This window comes from Sitophilus oryzae, unplaced genomic scaffold, assembly GCF_002938485.1.
Source record: "Sitophilus oryzae breed Bouriz unplaced genomic scaffold, Soryzae_2.0 scaffold_1000_pilon_pilon, whole genome shotgun sequence".
NCBI lineage: Eukaryota > Metazoa > Arthropoda > Insecta > Coleoptera > Curculionidae > Sitophilus > Sitophilus oryzae.
The window spans coordinates 2,778,600-2,790,540 of record NW_022145617.1 but is presented as its reverse complement, the minus strand read 5'-3'; the positions used below and the strand labels follow the sequence as shown (position 1 = coordinate 2,790,540).

General features: G+C 34.7%; 1 protein-coding gene across 1 annotated transcript; it reads left to right on the top strand.

Annotated features, from left to right (window-relative positions):
* The first annotated feature begins 166 nt into the window (after positions 1 to 166).
* On the top strand, positions 167 to 1,489 carry LOC115883463. The gene is made up of 2 exons (XM_030901850.1): positions 167 to 302; positions 384 to 1,489. Exon 2 carries the CDS (start codon positions 388 to 390, stop codon positions 1,426 to 1,428), a length of 1,041 nt encoding a protein of 346 aa, XP_030757710.1. The 5' UTR covers positions 167 to 302; positions 384 to 387; the 3' UTR covers positions 1,429 to 1,489.
* The last annotated feature ends 10,452 nt before the right edge of the window (positions 1,490 to 11,941 follow it).

Genomic DNA, 11,941 nt, shown 5'->3' with positions numbered 1-11,941 from the left:
ATTTAGGAGCACTAACTGTTGAGGAAATTAATTTCTTTCAAACCGGCAACGTCGAGTAAAGCTGTACGGTCATTGGCCCGGATTGGCGTGTCTTTAATTTTTGTTTTGTGGCGGCAAAACAAAATGCATTTAAAAATCGATTTCCTTCTAGGAGCATGCGTTTTTTACTCAAATTTTGCCAGATACTTCAAGATATATTAAAATTTTCGTTGTTATTTTAGAATAACAACCTGTAGAATTTAATTTAAGTTTCATATCTACATTTGTGCGATATATTCACTTGAGAAGCGCCGTTTAAAAAGGTAAATAATTATGATTTTAGTTAACTATTCTTGAACGATTTTAAGTTCCATATGGAATTATATTTTACTCTTTTATTTTAGAATAATGACTTTGAACAGGAAACCCACCTATACATTTACGGATTTAAATAAAGATCTTAATGACCTGTATGTATATTTAAAAAAAGAAAAATATACGGAAAAAGAAATTAAAAACCTTATGTTACCATTAACTTCCAAACTAACAGAAGAAAACAAAACATTACTAAAGATTCTTCATAGTTGTTTAATATTTTTTCTGGTACTTGCTGTAATTTATTTTTTCACTTATTGGGACAAATTTTATTGGAACTTAACAGCGTTAACAAGAATTTTTTTGATAAAAATACTAAATTTGTATGACTGGAGATATTTAAAAAACGAAATGTGCTTAATAGATAAAAATCTATTTCAAAATAAAGCTATATTTCAACAAGAACTGGCTTTTGAATGTGATCTATGTGAATCAGTACAGAATCTAGATGAAATCGTGTATAATTATGAAGATATAGATAGTGATTTTATTGAAAGATTATTAAAATTAGATCGCCCAATCTTGATACGAGGAGGTATAGAACACTGGACTCAGCACTCCCCCGAAGATTTTGTGAATATTTTGACATCTGACGTAGATTTTTCTACATCAGTCCCTTGCAAATTAAGCAGCAATATATTCAGCTCTAGAGAAGACTCAACAGAAGCCAAAAGTCTGATCTTTAAAACATCGTTTTTTGAATCCTTTTTTCTGCATTTTCAAAACTGTGAAAAACGCGCTGTCAGAGTTTTTCGAAATATCACATCAAGACCTGATATTGTACCGGATGTTATGAGCCCAGTCACATTGAATTGGTTATTGTGGAGCAAAAACTACAATGTTTCCAAGTTTAAACCAATCGATTTAGTAGAGAAGTACACTATGATTGGTCAGATTTTTGGAGGTATAGTACTGAAATTAATACCTCGAAAAAATTGCAAAGAAATTTGTGCGGTACTCGAAGTACCGTTGTATGAGAATGAGTTTATTTTGTTTAGCAGTTTGTGGGATGTTGAGTATAAGCCTTTTGGGAAGGGAGAAAATTTAGGAGCTGTTTTAGAGATTAAAGGATAAATAATTCTTGTTTATAAATGTTTTAAATTGATTTGTGAAGGTTTTGATAAGAAATATAGTATGTTGCGTATACAATAATAAATATATAGTGTTTAAAATATTACACATTTTGTTTTAATTATAATATAGGGAGTCCCCCTGGGGGGAGCTAAGGCGCTAAAGAAATGGGGGAATCAGAAAATTGAAAAAAAAACCATTACCTGGATATTCTCAAGCGTGGTTATTTTGTTTTATGTTAAAGGAAATTATTTAGGACTCATGGGAATAACATAATCTGTCAATTTCCCTAAGCGCCAGTGCTAAAAAAGGAAATGAGTTTTCTTTTTATCTATAAAATGGCGAATGCGCTGGGATAACCTTATGTCCTCATAATTTGTAATTTCGCAGAGCCTGTGTAGAATATATACAAGTTCATTAATAATTAGATATTTAATTAATCATAATATGATGTAAAAAATAGGGTTTAATAGTTAAAAACGCATGAAATGATATACGTTATAAGAAAATATCAATTAATTATTTTAAGAACAAACAAAAATTCCTACGTCAAGATGAAAATAGAAATTATGTTTGTGATGTTTTAGCGATATAATTATTTAATGTTGCAATCAAAAAAAGTGGTAATAGGTAAGAGAGAGGTCTTAAGCTTTTAAAAATGCTATAATAAATTCAGGTCTGTGTTTACAGAAATAAAGTTGACTAAGATAATAAATATAATAATTGATAAAAATTTAAAGGTTAATATATTTTATTTTGGTGGTCCGATTTTGATAACTTTTTAAGCAATTTGTAGCTAATTTATTTGAGTTTTTAGTAATAATTTTCTAAATTAAAATTTATAGTTCCAATCTGTCAATATTTTACGAGGAAACAAAATGTTTTTTTGGAGAAAGTTAGAAACACCCTGTAAAATGGTTTTACAAAGTAAAGAATTTAAAAACTACTTTGTTATCATTAAGATGCATCTTTTCTCGTTAGTTTGTTTTTGATTCATCTCAATACCTTTGTTTTTATTGGCAATATTCGCTTTTGAAGAAGACTGTAAAGATTAATAATAAAAATTGCCTTTGGTTTTGGTCCTCACCAACACACTAATGAAATAGATTTTTTTTAGTTTTGTAATGTTGCCGTCTCAGTGATGAAGTGTTCTGGTATTTCCCCATTTTCCCTACAGAATCTGCATTAGTCGTTGTTTCTTAGCTTCAGTCTACTGAGGTGTTCATTGAAGAGACAGTGTCCTGTTGAAAACCCCGTGACAACCCGAAGATTGTTCTTACTTAAATCAAGGAAAATCTTTTGATTTGATTGATTTTTCCCGGTCGTAAGTCTTGAGAAATTTCTTGATATGTCTTAGACCTGTCGAGGATTCCCATTCCAGGTTATGGATGGAGTCTTCCAGGTTCTTGAGTTCCGGTTTAAGTTGGTTTCCACTTGGGAAGCAGAACGGTTCTGATCCAGTCAGTGGATTTTTTGCTACTTTTCTAGCTTTTTGGTGGGCTCACACTTCTTCTCTAGGCATTCTTTGACTAACTTTAAATGATTGTTACTGAGTTGATTGCTTTTAATGCCGCTTGATAATACGACTATTTCTTGTTTTCGATAGTTCCTATCGAAGATAAATGTACGCATCTTTCGATAGCGTAGATTTCTGTCTGAATGATAATAGAGATGGGAATTCTAGTTACTTGGGAGGAATAGGTCCTGAGGAAAAAGCGGGAACTAGATCCTTTCATTCCGAAGTCGGAATAGTTCATTGTAACTAGTTCGTTCACTAACTACTTACTACTAACTAGTTCGTACACACCTCTATTTGAAGGATCACCTACCTCAGCATCCCATTGGTTCGGAGTATTTAGTTTTCGGCCCAAACTACCGTATGATCGAATAAAAACGGCGTCAGCGATGGCTGTGAAATGACAATCGATGACATTTCCCATATAATTTTACATATTAAATGACGGCGATTTTCATTTCATAGCCATCGCTGACGCCGTTTTTATTCGATCATACGGAACTTCTATCCCTCTTTAGATTCTGGAAGCACCAATATAGGCAGTATACTACGTTATGGTATGGATTTTTACGACCGAGAAAAATCAAAGTTTTTTTTTGATTTAAGCAGAGACAACATCTGTTATCTCTGATTTAAGTAAAAACAATCTTCGGATTGTCACGGGGTTTCTAACACGACATTGTTTCCTCAACGAACACTTCAGTAGGCTGAAGCTGAGATACAACGGCGAATGCAAATTCTATGGGGAAATACAAGAACACCTTATCACTGAGTGCGCCGAGACTTTACTGAGATTCGTGCCATGAGTTTTGGTACGGCTGATTTCGAGGATGGAGAGTTGGCCTTCTTAGATACTGGCTTTTGTTAAAGCCCTGAGACTGTATGATGAGTTATAACTCGTTATAACTCAAGAAAGGGGAACACACAATAGATTTGTAAGGTCGCGGTGGTCCACTCTTAAACATATTCTACATTCTACATGGTTTTTTACCTGCTAAGCAAACGTTTCTTCCTTCCAATCTTTTTTATTGCCCAGTACTACAGTGAGATGATTTTTAAAATTGTACATTCTTGGTATGTCATCCATTGGTAGTTGGAGGAGTGGTATTTTCCTTTTGAGGGTGTTCCAAGCTCCTGTGTTGACAATTTTCCCAGTTCTGTTTCCGTCAATGACTATTCTAATCATTGTCAAATGTATGATACGATACGTTCCAGACGTATATGATAATGTGCACAGACCTTTAAATTCAATTATTTAAAATTTAATCAGATATTCAAGATTAATAATAATAATAATAATAAATAACGCTTTATTGTGCAAAAAGCCAAAATAGCTTCATCGACAAAGCATTTACACAACAAACAAAAGCAGAAAAAACATACAAATAATAAAAAATACACAATACAAATCATACAATTCAAAAAAAAATTAAGTCATCAAAATTACAAATAGAACATATACAGTGGGGGCCAAAAGTATGGAAACTTTTTTAATTTGTCATTTATGCTGAGAAATTAAAATATGAAATAAAACGACTTATATAATCGTGACCTACAAATAATTTCCTACAAAACCTAATACATATCAAAAAATATATAAAAAATTATGAATATTTTCTTGGTCAAAAGTATGGAAACTTAAGAAGAATGTTTATTAAAATTCAAGATAATGTAAAAATTACTAATATTTAGTGGAATATCCCTTTTTTTATATATCCCTTTTGAATTAATTACTTCTCTACATCTTCGTGGCATCGAATCGATCAATCTCGTACAATCTTTACTGGAAATGCCCGCCCATTCAGTTGTTAGCACTTCCCATAATTCATTTTTATTTGAAATAGAATGGCTTCGAATTTTGCTATCCAAATGATCCCATAAATTTTCTATGGGGTTAAGATCCGGAGACTGTGAGGGCCAATCCATTAGTGGAACATTATGTTCATTTAACCAATTTTGAACAAACCGAGATTTGTGCTTGGGATCATTGTCTTGCTCGAACAACCATCTGAGTGGCATTTCTTCATCAGCATGAGGCAGTATATTATTCTCCAATATGTCTTTGTACAAAAAAACGGTCCATTATCCCATCAATTTTAACAAGAGAACCAACACCTGAGCGAGAAAAACACCCCCATACCATTATACTCCCACCCCCATGTTTTACTGTGGGCATCTGGCTGTACCGTGTACCTTTTGGTCTTCGAACATAACGTCTCCCGTCACTACCAAACAGTTGAAACTTGCTTTCGTCGCTAAACAGTACAGTATTCCATTTCTAATAAGACCAGGTGAGATGATCTTGAGCAAATTTAAAGCGGGCCATCCTATTATTCTTTGATATTAGTGGTTTCTTCACCGCAACTCTTCCAAAAAGTCCCATGTCATCCAACCTTCTTCTCACCGTGCGTGCAGATACCGATATTCCCCTTTCACCCATTTCTCGAGAAATGTCTGTGGATGTTTTTCTTGAATCTCCCATTGATATTCTCTTCATTACTTTCATTGTCCTGTTGCACAACTTTCTTGGTCTTCCTGAGTTAAAAGCTGTTGAAACGTTCCCTGTTTTATTAAATTAACGAATTATTTTCGAAACGGTGCTTTTTAAAATGTTTAAATTTTTACTATTTGAATTTGTTTATAACCACTCTTGTATAATTCAACTATTTTATTTTTTAAATCCGTAGAGAAATATTTAGACTTGGGCATGATGTTTATATTTATCTGAAGCAAATCGTACCGTTTATCAGCTTAAACTAAATAATTTTAATGTATTTATTTATGGTTTCCATACTTTTGGCCACAAGAAATCTATTGTTCTCCTACAAAACTGCTAAACAGATTTTTTTCGCTGTGTAATTTTTGGAATACTTTTATTTGTTGATAAGCTGTTCATTTATATTCCTGAGAGTTTAAGCATAGCAATATTTTCTGTGATATTTTAAAAAGTAAAAAGTTTCCATACTTTTGGCCACCACTGTATATACATGGACAATTATTTCAGAACACAAAAACAGGCGTATTAATAAAATTTTACAACAGGAAGATTGTAAATAGATACAATTTTAAGAATTATAAAATATTAAATACTTGACCTTTGACCAGTGTGCGAGATGATCAAAATTTTAAAATTCAAAAGTGTTCATGATTAAACATCAACAAAAAAGTCTCTCACCGCATATAGGGATGAAATCGACTTGATAGTCAAAGGCAGACGATTGTACATTTTTTTGGCATTTTACAGTATTGAACTTTTAACTAGTTCTGTGCTCGGGGTTGGCAGATAAAGATCGTGCTCCGCATTCCTGAGTGGATAGTTATGAGATGGCCTTTCGGGAATAGCAGATATGTGCTTGCGGATTAAGCAAACAGATTCTAAAATGAATAAAGAAAGAAGAGTCAGTATTATGAAATTTTTAAAGAAATCCTGGCAGTGAGTTTGGTTTGGTTTCGTTTGGTACTGTTCAGTCCCAATAAATATCGAACTGCTCTTTTTTGAAGTCTGAAAATACGATCAAATTTTGTTGCGCAGCAAGTACCCCAGAATGGAAGGGCATAACGAAGATGTGATTCAAAAAGGGCGTAATAGGCTATTCTAGAGGTTGATAAGTTAAATTCCTTAGAAACTGATCTTAGCGCAAAACAGGCAGAGCTTTAGATTCCAATACTTTTCCAAGATCCGCTAGTACTACTGACATAATTCGAGCGTAAAGTATATAATAGGTACTCATTCACACAGACTATCTTTTTTCTCTTCAGTGAAGAATCGTGCAACCGCATTGCATGAGCATAGAAAAAGAAATTGTGCCGGCTATGTAACAGGTACCATTCTCATCCGTGACGTCGTCGGCTTAACAATGAGAAGTAGTTGAGTGGTACCAGTACCACCATCTTTCTCCTCATTTCTTTTTCGGCGTTGCTCAACAGCCACTTCGAGTTTATGCAATAGTTTGGGTAATATACCCACTTCCTACATGAGTCAGTATTTGTTTATTTAATAGATGGCTGTTTATATGTCTTCTCCGTGTTTAAATAAAAGTTTCATGTACAGAGTGGGTCAAATTGGACGCTTTTAAGGACTATTTTCTATAGGAGATAGACGGAAACTAATATCGGTATCTGGAGCTCAAATTTTATCAAAAACATGATGGTGAAAACCGCACGTCGATGTCTGTTACCGTTTCGGAGTTACGGGGTGTTTTTCAAAAATGTGCATTTTTAAAAATTCGCTATAACTTTTTTGCTATGGAAAATTTTGTATTTTTGTAAAAACATTTAAAAAGCACCTTTTTACGTATAATTTTTGTTTAAATTAATAATTTAAGAATTATCAACAGGAAATTTGATTTTTTATATGCGACACCCTGTTTATTTTTAATTGGTTGAAAATAATTTAAAATCACCTTTCCAAAAATATAGCATACTTCATATTTTGCTCGATTTCTCTGCGAGATATAGAGTTTTTAAAAATTCGCCTACTTTGAATAAGTAGGCTTTGAATGACGCCGGCTGTAATGCAAAAAAATTGTAGCTGTGAGCAGCAATTAAAACAAAAATAATATTTGCAATGAGAGATGCAGAATTTTATAACAATTTAAACTATATTTAACAACATCAACACATTTAAACTATATCTAATAACAATAAAAATTAATAGGAAACCAAGACATGAGATTTTGCTACAGGTGTTCGACATGTCGATCGTCTTCTGTTATGGACAGACGGGACCATTTTTGAACATTTCTCGCGGAATTCATTAACTCAGTGTAGGGTGAGATATACCCTTGCATAACCGCTAAGTACTTCCAGTTCTTGTTTAGATTATACGGGCAATTTTAATATAAAAACCTTTATTCTTCCGCAAAGATAAAAAATCAACTAAGGATAAAACAACTAAGTCCGGCGGCCTTGACGGCCAACGGCTGGGATCTTGGTTAGCTATTCAATTATTATCGAAATTGGCTGATAACTTCAGAGTTTTGAGGCGGTCGCTCGTCTTGCTGGAAAAATAAAATGTGTTTTCGAGTTTCATTAGGGGCAGATCATCAATATGGGGTTCAAAGCCTACTATAGTTAAAAGTGGCGAACTTATAAAAATTCTGTATTTCAACAAAATATCAAGTGTGCTACATTTTTGGAAAGGTAATTTTAAGTTCTTTTCACTTAATTAAAAATATACATGGTGTCCCAAATAAGAAATCAGTTTTTCTGTTGGTAACTCTTAAATTATTAACTTTAAAAAAAGTATAGTTAAACCATTAAATTCTACGTAAAAAGGTGCTTTGGAAATGTTTTCACAAAAATACAAAATTTTCCATAGCAAAAAAGTTATAGCGATTTTTTTAAAAATACACATTTTTGAAAAACACCCCGTAAGACCCGCCGCAAATTGAACCCAGCCCACGCACAGCACACGCCCAACCCATTCTTGATTCCACGCACACGTTTTCCTTAGCAGCGCATATTGAACACAGCCCAGACTCAAGTTTTTAGTTTCGATCATGACTGAATACGAGCAACTTCTTGATTTAGAATCAGGATCCGAGAACGAAGAAGGAGTTGTTTTACTTCATTTGTTTAATAAATAGAGAAAAAAAAATAAAAAAAACGCATATTTGCGAAAAAAGCAAGAAACGGAGAGTTTAGATTGTTTAGCGAAGTTCCAGACAGTCTATTTAAAGAGTCTTTTCTATTAAACAGGAGACAGTTTTTTTAAGTGTATGAACTAATAAAACAAACATTACCGGTAAGGAGTGCAACGCCCAAAAACCTATTGGAAGTGAAGAAAAACTAGCAGTTTGTCGCAAAAGTCGCAAAAGTAGAAGGGGAAAGAACCCACGAAAACAGTGTCTGAACGCAACTAGATCCACGAAAAGGCTGTGCTAGGCGTGGAGTGTGTTTAATTTGCGGTACTCCCTTCTTTCCTGTGTTTTACAAAATTCCCCACGCATGGGTTGGGCGTGTGCTGTGCGTGTGCTGGGTTCAATTTGCGGCGGGCCTTAGACCCGCCGCAAATTGAACCCACACACTCGACGTCTAGCACAGTCTTTTCGTGGATCTAGTTGCATTCAGACACAGTTTTCGTGGGTCGTGGGTTCCTTTCCCTTCTACTTTTGCGACAAACTGCTAGTTTTTCTTCACTTCCAATAGGTTTTTGGGCGTTGCAATCCTTACGGTATTGTCTGTTTTTATTAGTTCAAACACTTCAAAAAACTGTCTCCTGTTTAATCGAAAAGACTCTTTAAATAGGCTGTCTGGAACTTCGCTAGACAATCTCAACTCTCCATGGCTTGCTCTTTTTCGAAAATATGCGTTTATTTTACTTTTTTTCTCTTTTTATTAAGTAAATAAAGTAAAACAGGTCCTTCTTCGTTCTCGGATTCTGATTCTAAATCAAGAAGTTGCTCGTATTTAGTCATGATGGAAACTAAAAACTTGGGTCTGGGCTGTGTTCAATATGCGGTGCTAAGGAAAACGTGTGCGTGGAATCAAGAATGGGTTGGGCGTGTGCTGTACGTGGGCTGGGTTCAATTTGCGGCGGGCCTAACTCCGAAACGGTAACAGATATCGACGTGCGGTTTTCACCATCATGTTTTTGATAAAAATTGAGCTCCAGACACCGATATTAGTTTTCGTCTATCTCCTATAGAAAAGGGTGTTTCCCTTTAAAAACGTCGAATTTGACCCACTCTGTACGTAGCAAATCATATTTTATTTGTATTGTATTTTAACAGTATGTAATAATATAATGTAAAAATGCTATATTTTTACTTTTCATAACTTTCTAGAGCTATAAATAAATCACTCTCTTTATTTTTTTTTTCAAATTGCTGTCACTTACATATTATATTATGTAATTTGCATTATTTACGCATCTTCCTACACAACAGAAATTATGAATGATGTCCTAGATTGGTTGGTTCACGCTGCTTTCTTATAGCAAGTACCGTTTCACAATATGAATTAAACAAAGAATAATATAATCTTCTTCCGCATCATTTCTTTTGAGTATAGTTAGAAGATTAGTAGTATTAGAATCGGAGAAGAACTGTTGGAATATGTAGCGGAATTTAATTACCTCGGCAGTTTGATTTCGGAAAAGGCCAATATCGATTCTGAAATTCAGCGCAGGATTAGCAGCGCCTCAAGAGCATTCTGGAAATTAAAAGACAGGGTTTTCTACAATCATGACTTGAGTACAAAAACGAAACTTGCAGTGTACCGAGCAATTATAATCCTCACCATGTTATATGGGAGCGAAACCTGGGTGCCGTACCGCCGACACATGAACGCATTAAACAAGTTGCAACAGAGACACCTTAGACAACTCTTAAGAATCCGTTCCATCATGTCTCAAAAGTATCGGTCTTTGAAAAAGCTAATTGCGAGAGTATTGAAGTCATGGTGACAAAATCCCGCTTAAGATGGCCTGGTCACGTATGCAGAATGCAAGAAAACCGCATACCAAAATTTCTGCTTTACTGTGAGCTTGTGGACGGTAAGAGGAGGCCGGGTGGACAACTCAAAAGGTACAAGGACATTTTCCACGAAAACTTAAAGGGGATTAACATGCAGAATCATTGGGATGCAGAATCATTGGGATGAAGCAGTTCACAATAGAACTTAATGGAGAAGAATTGTAAACGCAGTTAACAGCTACAACCAAAAAGTAAAGAGGCAATAAAGCAATGAGATTTTTGAATGTCCGGAATGCGGTAGGCAAATAACAAATAACATCACGTATCGGGCTTGTCAGTCATGAAAGAAAACGCTTTGCGTGACCATCTTTTGATGCATGTCGAATACTCGTCAGCGAGTAATGGCAGTATGTATGTATGTAGTTAGAAGATTATTCTTCTTCTTCCTGTGCCTTGTGCTTAGCCGCACGTTGGCGATTGTCTGTACTCTTCATACAATGTGTAGACTGCCGTTTTCGGCTCTTCGAAATATGGTGGCTGCGTCGCTGATGTTACACCAATCCCGTATGTTTCTTAGCCAGGATTGTTGTTTTCTTCCTGGGCCTCGCCGTCCCTCTATTTTTCCTTGTAGAATCAGCTTAGGAATGTAATATTTGTCACCTCTAAGGATATGGCCGAGATATGAGACTTTCCTTTCTTTAACTATGTTAAGCATTTCTCGTTCATAGCCTGCAGTTCTTAAAACTTCTTCGTTGGTGGCATGTGCGGTCCATGGCACACGTAAGAGTCTCCGGAGAGTCCACATTTCGAAAACCTCGATGCGGTTCAGGGTTCTAGCCTTGAGAGACCAGGTTTCTGCGCCGTATAGTAAGATAGGCCATATGTAGCATTTTACTACCCATAGTCTAAGTGTTAGCGGGAGACGGCGTGCTAATAGGAAGTTTTTAAGTTTAAAAAATGTTGACTTTGCATAATTCGTTCTAAGTTTAACTTCCTCATCGCAGTCCCATCGTTCATTGATCATGGCACCCAGATATTTAAATCGTGGAACTCGCTCTATAATATTTCCATCCACGGTCAATGCGGTGTTGATTGTAGGCTGGCGTCATATTACCATAAGTTTGGTCTTGACAGCGTTGATTTTAAGACCGAAACGATTTCCCATGTCCCCTATCTTATTTATTATTTGCTGGAGATCCTCTAAAGTTGGTGCTAGTATAGAAGATTATTAGAAGATTTAAATATTATTTATACAAATATCTTTATAAAAATATAGCTGATATTTATTCTACATCCTTCAGTACAACAAAGACCTAACCTCCTTTTTTGAGCAGTATTTAGTAAAAAATGTAAAATTAAAATTTATACAGAGTGTTTCAAAAAACATGTGCCATCTCTCGTGGGGAGATTCCTCATGTAGAAATAAGATTTATTTTTTATATCAACATAGGTCCGATTCTGCTTTTTTTCAAGAGGTTAAAGTTTTTATTTTTTTTTTCGATTTATTATAATTTTCCTCCAGTGTTTTTAGGGATTCGAATGAAATTTTGAGGGTAAAAGTTACTATAAGTGTTATATATTT

Bases quoted from the DNA above. Each gene is read 5' to 3' on its own strand.
- LOC115883463 (XM_030901850.1), top strand. From the start codon at position 388: ATGACTTTGAACAGGAAACCCACCTATACATTTACGGATTTAAATAAA.